The sequence below is a fragment of the Lytechinus variegatus genome, chromosome 10 (genome assembly GCF_018143015.1).
Source record: "Lytechinus variegatus isolate NC3 chromosome 10, Lvar_3.0, whole genome shotgun sequence".
In the NCBI taxonomy this organism is placed as follows: domain Eukaryota; kingdom Metazoa; phylum Echinodermata; class Echinoidea; order Temnopleuroida; family Toxopneustidae; genus Lytechinus; species Lytechinus variegatus.
Window position 1 is genome coordinate 19,327,128 of NC_054749.1, and position 22,129 is coordinate 19,349,256.

General features: G+C 34.5%; 1 protein-coding gene across 1 annotated transcript in view; it reads right to left on the minus strand.

Moving 5' to 3' along the window:
- LOC121422629 (neurogenic locus notch homolog protein 1-like) overlaps nt 1–20,846 on the minus strand; it is a 55,461-nt gene extending 34,615 nt beyond the window's left edge. The window contains 14 exon segments of the mRNA XM_041617791.1: nt 1,066–1,179; nt 1,934–2,044; nt 2,488–2,598; nt 3,209–3,319; nt 3,665–3,778; nt 4,331–4,444; nt 4,841–4,954; nt 5,206–5,325; nt 6,584–6,697; nt 8,120–8,203; nt 9,507–9,628; nt 13,045–13,321; nt 13,987–14,106; nt 20,313–20,846. Of these exon segments, the coding sequence (XP_041473725.1) occupies nt 1,066–1,179; nt 1,934–2,044; nt 2,488–2,598; nt 3,209–3,319; nt 3,665–3,778; nt 4,331–4,444; nt 4,841–4,954; nt 5,206–5,325; nt 6,584–6,697; nt 8,120–8,203; nt 9,507–9,628; nt 13,045–13,321; nt 13,987–14,106; nt 20,313–20,391 (1,705 nt within the window). The 5' untranslated portion in view covers nt 20,392–20,846.
- Between the last annotated feature and the right edge of the window lie 1,283 nt (nt 20,847–22,129).

Sequence of the window (22,129 nt, forward strand, 5' to 3'; positions counted from 1 at the left end):
CAATGCACATAAAAATGAACATAAACGATTTTCTAATTATTATTTTATGATTTTAAATTTATTTGTTATGTGTATCTTTCTGTATTTAAATACTTTCCGGAGCATAATTCACCTTAATTAAGTAAAAATAATGATACAGTAATTGATATGGGCTAGAAACAGAAGTTGCATTGGATTGTGCACAGAATACTTAAAAATGATATGGGTCTGATACACACTTACATGTACACAATATTAGATACTTTCATAATCACGTACCCAGGTGTCCCAAACTAGATCTCAAAGTTTTGCAAGACTTGAAAAAAATGGTAGTTAAAAATGGCAAAAAATATGCTACTGCTCTGACTGTTAAACAAGGTGAGAATCATGGCCAGGGAAAGTGCTGGGGGACGGGCACTCTTGTCCCAAGCAAACAATCAAAACCTTATTTTTGTGCATCGATTATTTCATTCCAATCACAATAATTTAATACTTTCACAGGTTCTCGGAATTAGTCTGAATGCGTTTCCCCCTAACTTATTGCCACCTCATTTTTTTCATATTGCCCCAATTCCCCCGGGTTAAACTGTGATCATCTTCAAGATTCAATAATACTTTTGATAACCAACATGATTTATTTTTATTAAACCAATCAACCATTATGCCAATCATTAGTATTTGCGCATTTTGGGCAATTATAGGTATATGATATAAATTTATAATGTTGTGGAGATGCCGTATCTAATCTTCGAAAAATTAAAAAGGGAAATACTGTTGTTACCAATAGATAAATAATCCTTTGATGTTCTTATATTTTGCTTGACAGTTATTTTTGATAAAGAAGTCCATCAAACTTAGGAATTTACACTACGCATGCCATGGCATGAAAATGACATGAGTTTAAATGTTACAGATTGTTCAGCTGCAGGTGAGAAAATACTAATTAATTTCATTATGTATCCATGATATATCTTCCTGGTGCATATTCCTAGAGAGCGGGAGGAAAAGTATGGGATAAACAAAGATTACGGAATGAATTCAAACTGCCAACGTTAACTTGGAGTAGAACTGGCTACATGAACTTACTTGTGCCACAGTGAACTCCTGTAAATCCAGCCAGACAGTCACACCTATACATGCTTACCAGGTCTACACACATACCGCCATTCAAACATGGAGCAGACTGACACTCATTAATGTCTGTAATAAAAGAGAAGAACGATAAAATTAATAATAATAATAATGATGATGATGATGACAATAATAATAATAGTAACAGTAATAATAGTAATAATAATAACGTTCTATTCACCTAGGCTAGCAACTTCAGTTAGGAAACTGCTCTACCAGTGGACCCTGCATGACATAACATTATTATTACCCTTCTCCAATCTAAATGCTGAGCGCCTAGAAAGACGACAGAATGTCTCATTTTTCGAAGTCTTTGGTATGACTCGGCCAAGGATCGAACCCAAGACCTCCCATTCACGACCGGTAACCATGACGATGGCATCCATGATATATTAATATTACAAATTTATTGTGGAAAGTTTGTAAATTCTCACCAATATGCCACATACAATGACAATAGCAGTAGTAATCATATCATTAAAGTTTAAGGCTCATTGGGTTTTACTGAAACTTTTCTTATTGCTGAGCTGCTACCACTGCAATCTCACTCTTCGAAGCGGTCCAGGGGTGTCAAAGAATCTCTTGTATCTCGTATTTTACTTAGCTCCACGGATTCAAACGTTGACAGTACGAAGAGGAATTATTTTAATAGGTTTGTTTTATTGTTTTCATTTTTTGAAGTCCGAATTAGTAACTGGACATTCTAGAGTGGGTAAAACGATAAAATATTTACCATTATCACAGTATAATCAACAATATTTACAATTATTACTGTAATCAAAAGTTAATAATAATATTTCTTATAACAAAGACTATCCCTTACTGATGTCACAATCCTCTCCAGTATAACCAGAAATACATGTGCATCTGTATCCGTTGACCAAGTCTGTACAAGCACCGTTAACGCATGGATCAGGCAAACAGTCGTTGATATCTTACGTGGAAAAAAAAGAAATCAGTATAAAAGTAAGACTTATGATTTCAATAAATATTCTTATAACTCAAGTTCAATTTGCCTTAGAAAGGAATCTATCTGCCCTGATTTGATGACCTAGATGACCCTATTCAAAGATATTTAATTGGATGTACACAGCAAAACTGTACCAGGCCTATTCACATTATGAGGTACATGAAATAGAGGGGTGGTTTCTACCCTAGGCTTTATGGAAACTATAATTTATTAATCATAATTGAAAATAAGCTATAAAAAGGACGCATTTCTCCCTCTTCTCTTTATCTCTCTTTATATATATATTTATGTATGTATGTATATAAAAATTAATAGAGTCAGTGATCATTGGCCAATCTTGCTTTTGTGTTTATCGCGATATATCTATAATATCTACCGATTGCTTTCCGGAAAAAAAAAATACTTACTTATGACGCAATCCACACCAGTATATCCTGGGTCACATGTGCACTGGTAACCATTGATAAAATCTGTACATTGTCCGTTAACACAAGGATCTGGGGAGCACTCGTTGATATCTTTAAAGATATACATATATGTTATAAGATTCAGAATAATGATGATGATAATGATCATTATCATTATTCTAAAATATTCTATAATAAAGCTGACTCGTCATTGTCATCATTCTTAAGAAAGATTCAGATCCCATAAGCACTCCAGCAAACCGACACATTGGAGGTAACCAAATTGACTTCAAATTTGAACGTTTACCATCATCAAATCGTGGTTTTCGCCAACTGTAGCTCAAGTGCAGAACCAATATCTACATTTAAAGGCTTTTTGTGAACTCTCATCCATTTTTATTGGAATTAATATATTTAGAAATCTGAGGTATTCAGTTTATTTTCATAAAATTATCATTTCATAAAAAATGGAATATAACTATAATGCCAAAAGAGGCTCTTATCAATTACTCGAAATAAACAATCAATATGATTATTTTTTTTATTTCAAAACTGACAACTATTCCATTTTCAGATTATTTAAAAGAGAATATATACATATAGGTAAATACTGATATAGTAATAAACATATATTTGTATACGTAAATAAGATTTTCTGAAAATAATTATTCACATTTTTATCAGTAAATCCACCTATTCCTCGCAGATAATGTGTACTTACTTTGGTCGCAATTCGCACCAGTATATCCTGCGTCGCATGTACACCGGTAACCGTTAATCAAGTCTGTACATTGTCCGTTAACACAAGGATCTGGCGAGCAGTCGTTGATATCTTTAAAGACATACATATACGTTATAAGATTCAGAATAATGATGATGATACATCTCTTCATTGGTTTCTTAGTTCTTCCTCTTCCAGGACCAGTGAGATTCTGATTTCAACATGCCATCATATTACGTCGTTCTTCATGTAATTTGGAATTAGGCACAAGCATTTTAGAAATGTTGGTATGTATGACTAGCCAGAGGCTGTGAAAATACTGATTAGCAAATATTGAGCACAATTATAGTATGATAATATATAAATTATTATTGCAATCATATTGAGTATTTTAGTAGTTATAATGATAATAATAACAACAATAATAATAATAATAATAGCTTTAGATCTACTCACTTATATCACAGGTATTTCCAGTGTATCCAAGAACACAGATACAGAAAAACCCATTAACAAGATCCGAACACGCTGCTCCATTCTGACATGGGTTCGGCACACAGTCGTTGATATCTACAGAATTATTTCCAAAGCAAAATTATCATGATGAATCACTGTGCACATTCTACAGTGTGGTTACATGTATGGGTATATTTTCACTTGTTTTTATTCTGGTTCATTATGGTCATTTGAAAGTACAGTATGAAAATGGTACATAATATGGCCTGATATTATTTGATACTACTAATCCTATCACTGTTATTATTACTACTACTTCTTCTACTATTTATACTCTACTACTACTACTACTACTACTACTACTACTACTACTACTACTACTACTACTACTACTACTACTATTACTACTACTGTAATACGATCACCACTACCACTACCACTGCTTCGATAAATATTATTACTAATACCATGGCTGATTCCACTATTACCATCACTACCATTACCACAACTACATGTATGAGCTATAAATGCAAGCAAAGTCAATACATCTGAAACAGAATTTAGTTTTTCATAAATATAAATTTTTGTAAATCTGTAATTATGATAGTATCACTACGTTGTATGCATATTCATGTTACATTTTATAAATAATGATCTGCAACCTACTTGTTTCACAGTTTGTTCCCGTAAATCCGACAGCACATTGGCAAGAGTAACCATTGACTAAGTCCGTACATGAGCCTCCATTTAGGCAAGGATTTGGGTTGCAGTCATTAATATCTTTAGATAAAAGCGTCAATTGAAAAGAAAAAAATCATGGATGATGTTGGCTATCAGTTCAATAACAGTTGAAACCAGAGGCCTACAGCAACTGCAAGAATGTTCATTTATTTGGGTTTAATTACTTTTTATTGCCACATAGGTGTGAGACAGATTCAATAACATTATAACTGTCATTTCAACATTTAAATGATTAAATTTTTAACGTCCATATTTGCTTCCATTAAAACGTTCTCGGTGACAACTCAATCAAATAAAATAGATAATCAAATCACATGAGCCTAAATTGATCTCACTAAAATAAGCAAGTTGAAAAGCTCTTTTCAGGGTTATACAGTGAGTCTGAAAAAAATATCAACCTAAAAAACTCGTAACAATTTTGAAAAAGATGCATACTTTGATCGCAGGTGGGCCCGGTGTACCCAGCGGCGCACCGACATTCATAGGAATTGATAAGGTCTGTGCAAATGGCGCCGTTTTGGCATGGACTAGAACCGCACTCGTCGATTTCTGCAAAATCAATGTAAAAGAACTAGATTAAACACAATACATACAAAGACAAATCTAATCAACTTTGAAAAAAAATGTCTAACAGTACGGTTTAATAACAATCATTAATTCAATAGACACTGATTTTGAATAAACTTTTTAAAGATCGCTTTTCTTTTCCTTTCTTTTCTTGAAAGCGGTTTTGGCCCACATTTAATCAACCATGAAGTCCAGTATGATTAGTGTAATGTTTGAAGAGACGATTAACTTACCAGTCTGGCAATTTACACCCGTGTAACCAGGAACACATACGCATTCATAGCGTGTAACCTGGTTGAGACAAGTAGCTGTTTGGCTGGCCACACAAGGATTGCTAAGACACGGATCAATAACTGGGGTAAAAAGTAGTGAAAAGAATAAACACAAAACAACATTAATAACAAAGCTAGTTATACAAAAGTAGCCACTTACATGTATAACTAAAAAGTCACTGATTCTACAATGTTAGAAAATTTCTACTCTAAAAAAACCCCAAAATCCTGCAGCAGATTCTAGAGAACACCTGCATTCTTACTGAACATTTGTGTAAAATTACAGAAAATTGGTATTTGGTATACTATTGCTATACTACTACTACTTCTACTATACTACTTCTACTACTACTACTACTACTACTTCTACTACTACACGTACAAATACTACTACTACTACAACTACTACAACTACTATTACTACGACTACAACTACTACTACTACTACTACCACTACTACTACTACCACTCATGGGCGGAAATTCTAAGGGGGGACAGGGGGGACGTGTCCCCCTACTCAAAATAGTAGGGGGGACACAATATCAAATGACCCCCCTACTATTTTGGGTCTTTGGTGATGCTAAGAAATATATAACTCAAAATGGGAATAAAACATGCGTTTTGGGACGAGATGATCCTTTTTTTGGCTTGTCAAATATATTTTCGTCGAAATGACCTTAAATTGTAGGTAATAGCCTTTTTTTTTTGCTTGTCAAATTTTCCAGACCCTTGTCCCCCTACCATTTGGGGGAGATTTCCGCCCCTGCTACCACTACTACAACTACTGTACTACTACTACTTCTACTACTATAGGGTTGAAATTTTTGATATACTGAGCCCAAAGGAACCATTTTAAGTACCATTTAACATCTTGGAGACTCAAGAAGAGGATACAATAAGATGAGCTCATAGGGCGTGCTTAACATTTTTTTTATTTAGCACTTTACTGTAAACGTGAACAGGATGTGAATTTCGCCAAAAAAGGAAAATGATAGATAAAATAATGTGAGAAAGTGAGGAAAATAATGTTGTGCATGTTGACTTGAAACGACAGATTTAAGACCCATTTTATCTTCTTGAGTAGATTATTATCTCGCTGAACAGACAATGCGAGCGTGAATCGTGATTTCACTAAAGTGAACGGAAAGTTTTACTATTTTCAAATAATTCACCTCTTATTCATTCATTTTTTTCTTCCTCCCCTTTATTCATTCTGGGTTTTTTTTCGTATCCTTCCTTCTGTTTTTTTTTCTTTCCCGAGGACTGCTACTGCCGCCAGATCCGCTTTGGTAACTACTTTACCAGTGTACTGTAATTACTTGAGAATCCATATACTTACCTATGTCACATCGTTCACCGGAATAGCCGGACGGGCAATCACATCTGAATGCATTTTCTAAATTATTGCAAGTACCGCCGTTTATACAGGGATTGGATTGACACTCGTCGATATCTGGTATAAAGGAAGAAAATCTGATCTGTAAATGCTTTGAGATAACGATACATTACACATGTACATGTGTACATAACTCGAGGAACTGAATTTTATTTATATTTTTATCCTATCAATGCCTCAATCTTCCATTGGGAGTGACAATACACTTTTTGCATTTATTAATGAACAACAATTAAACACTCCCAGTAATGATAAGTAACATAATTCAACGTTATTGATCAAATCGCAAATGCAACATTCACATAATACATCAAACGAATCAAAATCAAACAACGATAATTCATACAAATAAGTAAACATAATTTGAATGCAGAAGCCTGCAATCTTAAGCAAAAAGCGTATGGCAATAGCAGTTAGTATCGTCTTGGCGAGATTCACGATTACGTAGCTCCCTAACTCCCTATGGCGATACATAACTTATTACAGGCCGATTTTTGGCAAGAAAATTGTCACAGGCCTTACATATATACTGTATCTTGTCTTGCTAACATAAAAAGGATGATAGGTCGAAATAGGAAGAAAATATAGGCCCATGACATTATTAGGCCTATTTTTTTTCATAAGTCGACGACAATGGCTAAATTATATCTCATCATGTCAACATAAAAAGGGAAATTAAATCGACATGGTAAGATAAAACTTCTCATCAGTCTCGTTAAATAGATGGCAATTTAATGCGCCCGTAGGTTTGGGACAAATCGATACTTCTTTAATTGTTAATAATGTACATCACCATTTTTTGCGGTCTTGAATGTGGACTTGTACCAAACCTTCAAGCCCCGTATTGATGAATCACAGACACGGCTAAAAGAAATGGGTGTTGACCAAGGTTGTTCTTTCCAAAAATCATTTCAAAAGTCCATGGTGCCGAATAATTGTAAATTTGGTCCCATAACATGCTTCAGAAAATTTCGAGTGTAACCAACTTAGGTGGTGTGGCACCCATATGGTATCGACTTTTCCATGAAAGCTAATAATAACATTGTTCTTAAACCTCTCCACCCATGTTTGGAAAAAAAAAATCTCAAACTGATCAATATTTCACGCTGTTGCTTTCTTTTAGTAAATCAAGGGTGTTTTCGGTGGATTTAAAAAAAAATGACCAGCTTCATTGTTTTTGGCCAGGCCATCGTCTATGACTGATGGACGTAATATTGGGGTAATTCAATATTAGGGCTATCCCTTAAGCGTCGTACGGAAAATCTCTAGTCTCTTAACTGAATGCTTGAGCAATACAATTTTATTTTTTATGACAGTCATGTAAAAAACTGATAATGAACAAAAACTATTTGATTATGGGTGAATTAAAGCCAGGTGAAAATATAGTATGAGACTCAGAATGTCCAGTATATGACATGCAGCATTTTCACCTATTTTCATCATGTATATATATATATCACATTCTCTGAGTTTACTTACCATTACATCGATAAGAAAATTCCAAATCCTCACAGGTAGATCCAGGTGCGCAGATATCAGGGTTGAATTGACATTCGTCAAGATCTACGGATTGAAAATAAAATATGTATATTGACAAATTACATAAAAGTGGGTAAGAAGGGGGGTATGTTACAACCAAATTTTCATTAAAAAGTGTCCTTGTCTTTTCGTGATTGTCCTTGGAAATATTTCCTGCAAATGTTCCAGTACTTTATTTTGAAGTTACAAGTATTTTATTCTCCTGAATATGAAACATAATGTAATGTTACACTAAACAAACTGACAGCTGTGTTTATGATGATTTTAAATGAAATAGATTTGTCTGCAAAATGCATGGAAAATAGATATTTCACAATCAGGTAACCTTCCGATAAACAAACAAAACTTGAAATAGACAAAATGTTGGCACAGCGAAGGAGCCATTGGGGCAATAGCCCCCCTAAATTTTCCAAATAATTAAAACTCAAATGGGGAGGCGTTGAAAAGTTTGCAGGGCTGTGAAAATCCATGAATACAATATACATGTATATATGCATGTTTGGTACCGTTTAATATTTCCTTGGTATATTGGTATTTTAGCAATAATTTAGGAACAAAGGACTATTTAATTATGCTTATGTTGCACGGTTGAATTTATTTTAATGCTTCATGGTTGAAAGGATTTTTTTAGATTGTTCATGTTATTGAAGCTACAGAACCATATCCCTACAAATAATAATCATAACAGCAATAATGGTGATGATAATGATATAAAATAATCTCTATTAGTGATAGAGATTACAATAATAATAATGATAATAATATTAATAATAATGATTATCATAATTCATATCAATAATGATAATAACAACAACAATTATAATAATAATAAGTTGAGGGATATATCAATCTACTTTCAGCATTCTTTTCAATGAAATTCAAGTTAAATATAATGACCTCATTGGAACAAGGTTACATCTTTTACTGTTGAAATGACCATATGCTAAAAACTTGCGTTTGGTTGTGATGTTGTAAGTTAGGTCATTCGAACTGGAACGTTTGCTTGATCACGGGGGGGGGGGGCGTTACATTGGAAAAGGGAAGGACAAAAAACGTGGTTGTGTTTATATAAATGTGAGAATAATACATGTACAACAGCTTATGCACAACGGTCACATCACTAGTAGTGTCATTAAACAGGCAAGGCACAAAGAAAAAAAATGGAAAGATAAGTTTTAAACAGCAAACAAGGCTCTGTCAGTCTGCGATACCGAATCACAAAAACAAAATCACTGTTCACGTAAATCTGATTTTATCTATTGGAAATGACACGTCCTCTCAAATACAAAATAGTCCATCTGCAAAGTCAAAAATTGTTCAAACTTACCAACCAAGAACGAAATATTAAATCCTTTATATGGCGCTCCAGGGTCTGTTTTGTCGGTGATTAACCACACCCATACAACATCAGAAGGAATCGTCTCATCAGGTTCATCAAACAATTCGTCGCTAAATATTCTCAAGTAATCTTGTGGCTTTCCAATAGATGAAAGTATCAAAAGGTAAAAATGAGAAAGTTTTCAATCGGCAGTAAAATCCCAGAGGGGGAAGTCACTCTACCATTTAAGAGTGGACAGCATCCGCCAGAATTGTCCTGAAAAAGCGCCCCTAACAAGGAATCACGGTCGGGAAACGTGGATTTTTGTGGAGTTGATATCCCAGATTTTCAAGCTCTTAACAGAGAGTCTTATGGAGATGTCCAATATTTTCAAATTAATAAAACTATATATTTGAGTTACATAATTTAGGGGTCTTTGACTCCTCATAATTGGCGTTTTTTTACACTCTATTCGCATCCCGTCTACCCACGAAGAAACAGGTTACACTTCGAAATTCCCAAGGTTCATAATTTCGAAGGTTCGTAATTCCGAAACACGTAAATTGCTGGTATACGTACCCCAATGTTCGTTAATGCGAAAACTGAAAAGGATTAGTTAATCCATGGACCTACAGTGGTAGGTCCATGGTTAATCCAAAAATTTGTGGCGTTATTCTGAAGGTTTGTTGATTGGAAACCAAAATAGGATTCGGTACTGTTGAAAAAAAGGCATCCTTTTTGTTGCGAGCGCTAATCGCAAGCTCAAACTTTTGGACATTTCAATAAGAAATGAAACTTTCACATTCCGACCAGTTCTCGTAATTATGTAAAAAATAAGTATTTAACTAAAGAATTAACACTAGCACGAAACGCTAGCTGATTTTTTTTGTTTTTACCTTATTACATAATAACCGAGGCGAGCGCGAAGCGCGAGCAAAACAAATGTGATATTCTAACCTGAAATGTTTTATGTTGTACTTCAAAAAGAAAATATCATTTCCAAGGGCATATTTCATCATGAAAAGTGGGAATTTTTTTCTGACGGGGAATTTTTCATCATAACCAGCAGAAGTTTTTAACTAGCACATCAATGATGTGGAGCTCATCCGGCATCTTGCAACACAATTTAACACAATTTTAATTTCAGCCCAGTTGTCACTGTAGTGAATTATATTGGTGACATAAAATGAGGATATAGAATTGAAATTAATGAAGAAATGACATAGAAGCATTTTTTGTGATCTATGAATAAATTTCATATGAATTAAGTATTAATTATTATCTAGTCAAAGTTTCTTAACTCTGTGTAGAACCTTGGTGAACGTAATGTAGCTCTCAGATGGAACAAAAATAACCAAACTCGATCAACAAATAAATAAGCAATTTTTTGTGAGTTTTGAAATTATATGAATAAATAGCAGATTCAATGAGTTTCAAAATTCTATGTTTAAATCTTGTATCACCACCTCGAGCTATTATATAAAGCAAACAAAACTGAAATTGATCAACAAATGAAGAAGAAAAAACATTCTTTGTGATTTATGAATAAATTTTACATAAATTAGAATAAATACTTTTTCAGACAAAATTTCAAAATTTTGTGTACAAGTTTGGTGAACCTCATGCAGCTCTACCAGATGGAAGAAAAAAAAATCAAAATCTGTCAACAAATAAAGAAAAAGAGGATTTTTTTTTGTGATTTATGAATACATTTTGCATGAAATTAGCACTAATTAATTTTCTACTGAAAATTTCAAAAATCTGTGTCGAAGTTTGGTGAACCTCATAAAGTTCTACAAGATGGAAGAAGAAAAAAAGTAAAAATCGGTCAACAATTAAAGAAGAAAAAGCATTTTATGTGAAATTTTGAAAATATAAATAAATTAATTTCGAATAAATTAGCATAAAAATTGTTCTAGTCAAAATTTCGAGATTCTGCGTACAAGATTGGTGAAACTCATAAAGCTCTACCAGATGGAAGAAAAAAAGTCAAAATCGGTCAACAAATAAAGAAGAAGAAGAAGCATTTTATGTGAATTTTTAAAAATATGCATAAATTAATTTCGCATAAATTAGCTTAAAAATTGTTCTGGTCAAAATTTCAAAATTTTGTGTACAAGTTTGGTGAACCTCATGAAGTTCTACCAGATGGAAGCAAAAAAATCAAAATCGGTCAACAAATAAAGAAGAAGTAGCATTTTTTGTGAATTTTGAAAAATGTGCATAAATTAGCATATTTAATAAATTTCAATATTCTGTGTAGAAATTTTGAATGCCCAACCTAGTGCTATCATATAAAGCAAACAGAATTGAAATCGGACTTGAAATGGCGAAGCAGTAGCATTTTGAAATTGTGGACGGACGACAGACGACGGACGCCACGGCATAAGCTCATCTTGCCCTTCGGGCCGGATGAGCTAAAAATGACACCCTGCATAACAAAAACCCTTATGTAGAAGTTATTCACATGCGACAAACACACAGTCCCCAACATCCTTAATCCATTCGCGCGATCAGCCAGCTACTGCTCAGAAAAAAATTGAAACAAAGATGTTTGATCCAAGCGCCAATTCTTGATGCAATACATGCTTTGACCACAACATACACATGTATTATCCTCTGTTAAACCTAATATTGCATAATATTCTGTTATTTTTTCATTACAACACCGGATTTGTTACTAAAATAAATTATTTTCATTTTCGGAAATACGGACCTTATTTCATTTTCGGACCAACGAACCTTCGGATTGACGAACCTTATTTCGTTTTCGGACTAACGAACCTTCGGATTAATGAACCTTATTTCGTCTTCGGACTAACGAACCTCCGGTTTTACGAATCTTATTGCGTTTTCGGACTAACGAACCTTCGGAATTACGAATGTAACCCGAAAACATTGCCTTTTCCCCGTTTTTTTTTCTCGCGGATGCTTTCCACTGTCCAAGGACAGTGACGGGGGGAGGGGGTGAAATTAAGATTTATCCATCCAATAATTTCAATACAACAAAGAGTGAACACAGATCACAGAGTACGTGGTTTCATACACAAAAGCATCGACATTACAATAAATTTATACCAGCGCGGGGGGGGGGGGCTCGCGACGGGAACAAATGCACAACAGGGCAAGCCCCATGTATTACAATAATCATAACATTGAAAATGTATGAAAATTTTAGATATATAAAAATGTTTTAAAAAAATTATACATGTATTAATCATACAAACAAATGCTACAGCATACTCCATCCATAATATTTTTTTCTCTTCACATTCAAATCATAAATGTAACATTCATCTATATGTTTTAGTTGGCTTTTGAATCTTTTTTTAAAATCGGGCAGTCTTGTTCAGCCTCGAAAAAAATAATTGTTGTTTTATTTTTTTCTCTCATTTGGAAAATGATTTCTTTTTCACACTTAAATTTAGTCTTTTATCCATTTCCCTCTCTGTTTCCTCTTCTTCCGCATCATTTTTTTTTGCAAGAGGTCAGTCACCCCTTCCACAATGAGGCGCCCGCCGCTCGATAGCGCTTTCTTAGCAATGACTTAGCAAACAGTATCTACATCCTTCCACCAAACCCGTCAAGGCTAAAATTACTTACATCAAAAGAAAGCGTTTGACCAGCACCTATGATGACGTCATCTTTAATTTCTTCGACGTCGATGACGTTGAAACTCAATCGGATTTGTTGAGCTCCAGGGAAGACGATAAAGTATGAACAGTAAGAACTATCTGGATACTGGTTCGGATAGTTCGGTGATAGCAGCGTTCCACTTGTCTGGTTAATGGTATATTCCCCAGGGGTTTGACCATCACATGTCCCTATTGACAAAAAACATAAAAGACATCGAAGATTGATACAGTTATGTGTCAGAATTTTTTTTTGTGCGTGTGGCATGTACGATGATCGAATTTACACAAAAAGATATATTCTAGGAGAATAAGATTTGCGCGTAAACTGTAAATATGTACATTAAATTTTATGGGATTTATGTACCTGTAATATTCATAAGAAGGCCTAGCTTTAATTTAAATACAGCAAATTAATTGCAGCTATTATTTTCAAAAACGAAGTCAATAAAAAGGGTGAAAATAAGTATTTTTATCGATAGGCCTATACAGCAACATCTAAATTCGATTCAATTAAGTTCAACTCATGTTATGCATGGCCCTCTGGGAGAAGAATTTTACTACGGGGGTGAATTAAAAATCAATCCAATGTTTACGATGAAACACATTTTCTACGGCATGATTTAAACACTAATCAGTCTCTTTTGAATAGTCTTCTTCCCTCTTCGTCTTTCCTTCTCTTATCTGAGATATTCGTCTTTGTTTTAACAATTTTAACAATCAGTAATTTAATTTATCCCTTGCCTCCCCTGCCTGTGGCAACACCTCTGCATGTGTTCACATTATTCGCAGTACTTTGAAACTTCCAATCAATCAATCCGTTTTGTTTCTTTTCACAAGTTTATTGTTCGAGTTACCTAGTTGGAATTCAGAACAAGTTGGTCCATGTGTCCCTGGTGGGCATATGCACAGCGGGTTTTCCTCAAAAGGTCTCTCCAGACATGTTCCACCAAAAGAACAAAAGTTAGTCGTACAACCTAGTCAAAGAGATTGTAAAAAGAATAATTAATAATGATGATAATGATATTAATAATAATAATAATCAGGATAATAATAACAATATTTTTTTCATTTACTTATTCATTCATTCATTATTTACTTGTTAAAAAGTCAGGTACAAAAGATCAACATTTAACTGTTTTTCATCAATGACCTGATGAAAACATAGAAACAACAAAACCATCATATCATACCTGAAACTAAATTAAAAACCTGAGTCAAAGAAAACAACGCTTGGTAGCTGATAAACAAACAAATATTTTTACTTATTTGTAATGATCTTAACCCTTTGACAATTTATAGTTCTAAACATACATTAATATATTATTGTTAATGCTTCATCCGATGTTCTGTATATTAACCATAATTAATTCATTTCCATCATTTCAGACCTTTTTATCAGCCATGAGTATACAATTAGTATTTTTATAAAGAGTAATTTCAGTTTGATTCATTTTATCATTTAATAGCAAAGAAACATCAATGTTAAAGAGGAATAAGGGAATGTATATTACAATAAAGAAAATGTTACTGTTATTATAGCCAAAAGCATTAGATTGTAAATACTATCCGGAAAGAACTGACTGGTATAGGAATATCGGTAATAACATGAGAAGTAAGGAAAGATGAAAATAGAAATGCATTTGTTTATACTCGTAATAATTATCATAAAAATCATTATCGTTCACTTCCGTTCACCATTTTCGATTTCGATTTTTGATATAGATTTTCCCCCCCAATTTTGAGAGTGAAATTCGACCCTCTTTCCCTAAAGCTCCACGACCGCTCCAACAATGCTCGGGCGATGTGACCAGGCCTTTAAGGACTGGTAACAAACTTTGGTGCAGCGGTTGTAAGCGTTTTCCGAGCGGACACGGGATTGCTGGAACGGTGCATTCATCCATTCATTGTAATAATAGCAATGAAGGGATGTACTTTTGTCTACCAAAGTAATTGTGGCAATTACAATGAGTAGCTGCATAAATAGTACACTCTCTTTGTCATCATGATCATAGTGTTAAACCCCGTCGAGTCGACGCCCGCATGCGCGGGACTCCGCTCTATCAACGCTCGAGTCACCGCTAAACCAACGCTCACAACCGCTCGCCACCGTTAAACCAACGCTAAAGCTAAATTTATTACCATCCCCCCATCAGAAGTTTCTTTCAAATAAAGGGAATCTATCGATATCAAATATAAAGCAACTTATTCCAAAAAATCACATAACATAAGCACTGACATAAGCACTGAAAAGCTAGGTAAATTGATAAGCAACGATACTCTGAATTAAAAAAAAAAGCTAAAGTTACTGCTCCATAAAACCAGGAGTTATTTACCTTGTTAAGACGTACAGTAATGAGAATAATGTTATTGAGCATCAATAGTACCACACAATAGATGTGATTTATTAATGTAAGAACCTACTTTATAATTAATGTCATTGATTTCTAAACTGTCATGATGATTATAATCACTGACCACAAATAAATGACAAAATCTGGCCCAACTTTATCCAAATCAGATTTCAAGAAAATATGTTCTGATCTATTGTTCATTATATTGATTGAAGACGAATGTGGATATTTTACGGTATTGTGTCACATTTGCATATTTTTACGATGTTATTTTATTTTTTTCAAACACCTTTGGTATTATTACGGAGATCTTACGAGATCAATGGGGGACTATAACCACACGATTTTCTCGTGTGGAATATTGCAATTAACGACCGCAAGCATCAAACCGGGGTTGAATAAAAAAAAAATACTTCGTACTGTAAAGGCCCGTCTGTATTTCAAGAAATTAAAATTCGTTTTAGCGGATGTATTAAAAGATTTGGAACTTTTGTTTCAAACGGATCAAAATAAAATCATCTGCGTTAAATAAGTTACTAAAATAATGAAAGAGAACTCAAATTAGTACCATGAGAGGGCGCTAGACATATCAACAATTCGAAATGTGATGTCTGATTTTATCGGCTTCGACACTTTTATAATATTGAAATGATAGGTGACATCCGAGTTATTTTATATTATTATCCCCGCAAAAATTAATATTTTAATATGCTCGTTTGATTTAAAAGTAATCAAGCAGAATTTATATCTTGGAGCACATGGCCTCTTGTCATCATCATCATGGCAAATATCGACTGGGTAGTTAATACTTAACGATATAAAGCCTATAAAAGTTTACCGATATTAGAAACCGAAATTTGAAAGAGAGAGAGAGAGAGAGAGAAACAGGCAGATGTACAGTGTGTACCATCGAATAATGTTGAATTCAATTCCGATATCGCTCCTTTAGTTGACTTCATATATATACCGTGACTGATTTCTCAAACTGAATCTGAACTCAACAGAAAACGACGACATTTACCAAGATACCATTCAACCCTCTTATGCTGCTCCGAAACTAAGATTGGTGCCCCCACCCTACCCCCATCAATGCCAAACAGGTAAATACTTCTGAGACCTCTCAGTTCACAAGGAAAGAAACTGATTTAATATTTTCTTTACGAGTCTGAATTCCATTACTGAGGTCTCTGTGCATTGTTCGCAGCGCTTCTCACGTATGTCACCTATCTGTTCAAGTCATGCACAGTCTATAAAAGCAAATATTGAATATTTGCTAAGATGACAAGGAGTGACTGCATAATATTGATATGATGCACCACTCAAAAGAGAGCTTGTACTGATATAATCCTCTTACTCAATTTCAGCAGTGAGAAATATCGAAACAAACGTTTGTTATAAGATTTTAAATTGCACTGGTGTTGGTCACCAAGGAACGCTCCCCAAAGGAATCAACATAAAGCTATTATATACTTCTACCACTTCTACTACTATTTCTACTACTACTACTACTACTACTACTACTACTACTTCTACTACTACTACTACTACTACTACTACTACTACTTCTAGTACTATTACTACATAACTACTACTACTGCTTCATCTGATAATCATACTTCTACAAATGCTACATCACATACAGATACACATACTATTCGTACTACTAACTTTACCAAAACTACCACAACTATTATCTCAGGTTTATCTGTAATTATCACGACTAGTATTATTTCAAATTCAATAAAGACGGATAGGATGTATAATTTGAATGCATTAAAATTGATTTAAATGCATTAACAAGTGGAACGTCTCTGGCAGTCTCACCTGCATCACACGATTGAATATAGTAGCAGTGCTGACTTTGAAAACTACTATAAAATAATTATTCACACAAAAAATTCATGTAATGATACAATACTATGTTCATTGACAATAAATGACATTTGACCTTGATCATGCGACCTAGGACTTGTCAGTGATACTTGATTACCCCTATATCCACATTTTATAGACTACACAAACTTTGAAAGTTAGGACAGCAATCTAATAATTACCCACAATATTGCCAAAGTTCATTGACCTTTCACCCTAGTCATGTGACCTGAAATTCGCACAGGATGTTTAGTGATACTTTGATATTCTAATGTCCAAGTTTTATGAACTAATCCAATAAATTTTCAAATTCATGATGATAATTCAACAAATAACCCCAACTTGGCCAAATTTCATTGATCCTAAATGACCTTTGACCTCGGTCATGTGACCTGAAACTCGCACAGAATGTTCAGTGATTCTTGATTAGTCTTATGTCCAAGCTTCATGAATTAGATTTATAAACTTTCAACGTTATAATGGTAATTCAATAGATCCCCAACTTGGTCAAAGTTCATTGACCCTAAATGACCTATGACCTCGGTCATGTGTCTTCAAAATTAAGCAGGATGTTCAGTAATACTTGATTACCCTTATTTCCAAGTTTCAAGAACTAGGTCCATATATTTTCTAAGTTATGATGACGTTTCGAAAACTTAATCTTAGGTCAAGATTTTAATGTTGATTTCCCCAACATGGTCTATAAGTTCATTGACCCTAAATGACTTTTGACCGTAATCATGTGACCTGAAACTCAGGCAGGATGTTCAGTAATACTTGATTAACCTTATGTCCAAGTTTCATGAACTAGGTCCATGTATTTTGTAAACAAATTTTCGGCATTTCTCCTATGTGTTTAAGATCGCATGCTCAATCTGTAATGAAAATCATTAGGTCCATATACTTCTTTAGTTACGCTGTCATTTCGAAAACTTAACCTTCGGTTAAGATTTGGTGTTGACGCCGCCGCAGCCGTCGGAAAAGCGGCGCCTATAGTCTCACTCTGCTATGCATGTGAGACAAAAACATAAGTTTTGAAAAGGCAGGGTGCAGTTACCCCCCCCCCCCCCACCCCCTCACCGCTGCAGAACCATACTTCGTTGTCTTGGTCTAGGTCTATATTGTTTTTCAACATTGTTGTAAATGGCGCAGTCACATTTCCCATCGGCGAGTCGAAAACAGCCATTTTAACTTTTTTGTATCAGCTACATATAGGTGGCTTGAATAAATATAAATAATGGCACAGTCACATTTCCAATACGGCAGCCGTACGACGAGTCCAAAACATTATCTATTGAGTAAAAACAAGATAATGCAATGGGAGGCTTCTTTTATAGAAAGCAATAATTGAATTTTCACTGTTCATTGCTTGCCATATTGAGTTTGGGCGAGAGGAAGTGGGGAAGACAAAATTATGTTTCTTTTATAATTTTAGGAGTAATGCGGTCTGGAAACATTAGAGATCGGGAATTTATTCAAACTTTGTTTCCCCTTACTTTGTTGTTTCTCCATCCGCTCCTTCTCCACCCTCCTCTCTCTCTCTCTCCCCGAAAGTTTGAATATATACATTTTTTTATTTTTAATTTCACAAAATTCACCAAAAGTGTACACGAAATCCTTAAAATTCCCTTTAGAAAATGAATTTAAAAAACGCCCCGTGGCAAGCTAAGACGCTACGATCCCTCACTTTACATTTTTACGTCTTGCCGCCACTCCCCCCTTAAAGGACAAGTCCATTCCAACAAAAAAGTTTATTTGACTAAAAAGAGAAAAATCCAACAAACATAACACTAAAAATTTCATCGAAATCGGATGGAAAATAAGAAAGTTATGACATTTAAAAGTTTTGCTTAATTTAAAAAAACAGTTATATGCACATCCTGGTCGGTATGCAAATGAGGAGACTGATGACATCATCCACTCACCATTTCTTTTGCATTTTATTATATGAAATATGAATAATTCTAATTTTCTCCTCATTGTCAAGTGAAACGAAAACAATTCCTTTCTGAACATATGGAATTAGCATCGATTAAAATACCATACGGTTCAGTCAAGTTGGTCCATATTGTCAAATTTGTAAAAAATGAAATATTGTACATAATTCAAACAATAAAAAACAAAAGAAATAGTGATTGAGGGACATCATCGACAATCTCATTTGCATGTCACCGAGTTGTGCATATCACTGTTTCTTGAAAATAAGCGAAAATTTAAAACGTCATAACTTTCTTACTTTAAATCCGATTTTGATGAAATTTTCAGCATTATGCTAGTTTTATTTTTCTCTATTTATTCAAATCAACATTTTCCTGGGGTGGACTTGACCTAAAGAAAAAATTCTGCGTACATTCATGCGCCTTTTGATAGTAAAACTTCTAAAGCGATTTTATTTCAAATAGCAGTCATGGTAGTTCCCCAAGTACTTAGTGCTTACAATTCTCGTAAAGGACTATTATCAGAGATTATATTGTCAGTGTTTTTAGTAAATTATCTTATCTCTTTTCAAAGTCTATATGCATCATCACAAAAGAACTCTCTCATTAGCAAGAAAATAGTGATATAAATATCTATAAAAATTATAAACTGAAGGGAAATTAAATGAATGTGGATTTACCAAATGTAACATAATGTGAAATACACTCCAAAAAGTTAAGCAGTACTAGGTTAACAGGTCAAGATGAATAACAACAAAACATAGGTTAAAATGACGCCAAATGATGAGTATGTACCAACCATGCTGTGTGGAAACTTACCAATCAAAATTTTGTTACCAAATATCTTACCCCAAAAAAGTCTACGTCCCCATTTTACCAAATATTGAGTACGTTTTTACTCAACCTTTAATACCTACAACCGTGAAAGACATGGATTTGTGTTTCCATACAATCAACACGAGTTTGGCATCCAAGACGTGTGAGATCTGCGGGACAGCTACAAAAATAATACTTCCTCACCTTGCGATGCTACCAATGGCAGCATGAAGCAGGAAATCACTAAAATCAATTTCATCACGGCCATGTTAAGTTTCCCCATAATGATTGCCCCTCCTATAAGAGTCCCGCGGTGGGAAAATGCGAAAATGGCGTAACGCTTTTACGATCTGCTAAATTGAGTTTTTAATTCTTGCACGATAGAGAAAATGGTATCAACCGGATAATTATTACAGAGATGCAAACAGAAGTCCTAAGTTGGAATCCCAAGGCATGTATTTAGTAATCCAGTACTTGCTCCTTTTGGTCGAGAAAGAGGTTTCGAAAAGAGGTGCGATGGAGTTGTGTAACCAACACTGGTTTTCAGGTCACTACTAAACAGTCAATCGCAAACCATATAGGCGTGGTACTGGTATCTTCTCATGAACCCTCAACGCCGATATTAACCCTTAAATCACTACACCCATCCAGACAATTGCACCGATTTCTATGTCCCAACCACAGTGGCTCCTGTTTGCTACCAGTTGAGTACACACCCTTCCTAGACACTGTTTTCTCCTCTCATTGCATATCATGTTCAATAAAGGCAAGGCTAGGAGGTTAAAAAAAGAGAAAAATGAACAAAGGACGTGTGGGATAGAAAAAAAATAATAATAGCAGTGCGTCACGAATGAAATATTTTTCTTCTTTATTTAAACTGTATTATTCCATTGTTATGATTATTATCATTGTCACGTCTGGCCGGGCTGCGCAGTGAGATTTCTCTTCTCATATTTCCATTTCAATAGACTTTATGAGATTTCAATAGATCAATAGAAGGGTTGGGCAACTTGGGCTTGCGGGCCCACGCAGTTCAACTTGTTTTTTGCCACTGCATATTTCGAACTGTTTTCTTTTCATTCCATAATCTGGATATATAATGCATACTTTGCAAAGAAATAAATTAATGCTATTGATGAGTAAAGTTTCCCAAAACATTGATTTTCGATATGCGTTAGTCAGTAATGAATGTATTCCTCCACCCTTTCGCCTATATTGCACGCCCCCCCCCCCCCCCCATCTACATAGTATCTCTCTCTATTTCTCTCTCCTCGCTCTCTCTGTCTATATATTCTCTTTTACACGTCTTATGGTGTGTGGCAGGGTGTGGTTGTTTTGTGCATCTTTTCATCGTTCAATCGAAATGGGGAAGAACAGGAGGTACTTATGAAAATTTTGCGAAATAAATCACATAATCAACAGTTTTGATTTTATTTCAAATATTGATTTGTGACGTCACAAGCAAACGACTGCATGTGTTACCTTGATTGCCGTTTTATTTCAACCAATGGCGTATCGACTTGTGGGAAAATTGATACACTGCAAACACTCCGGTGTTGATTTAACACCAGCCCGGAATCTATATATACGTCCACGCCAGAGAAGCATTTAAAATAACACCAGTTTGGAATCAAACCGAAGCTGTTATAATACTAATATATGAATACATATCTGGTGTTGGACCAAAACCAAACTGGTGTTGTTTAACGCCCCTCCAGTGTGGACATACAGATTCCGGGCTGGTGTTAAATCAACACCGTAGTTTTTCAGTGTACCAGGGGCAATTCATGAAGTACACCCTTCTGAATTGTGTTCACTCAATGGACCATACAAGGTTGTAATTCACAGTGTTAAATGCTCTAAATCCATAGTGTGAAGATGATTTCATATTGTTTTGAACATTCCAACATTGTGAATATTATGCGCCCTTGTACCTCCTTAGATCATGCATTATCACAATGGTTCGTAATGGATGAATATTTACTATGAAGGCATGTATTTGATTATAACTTAAAAGCAAA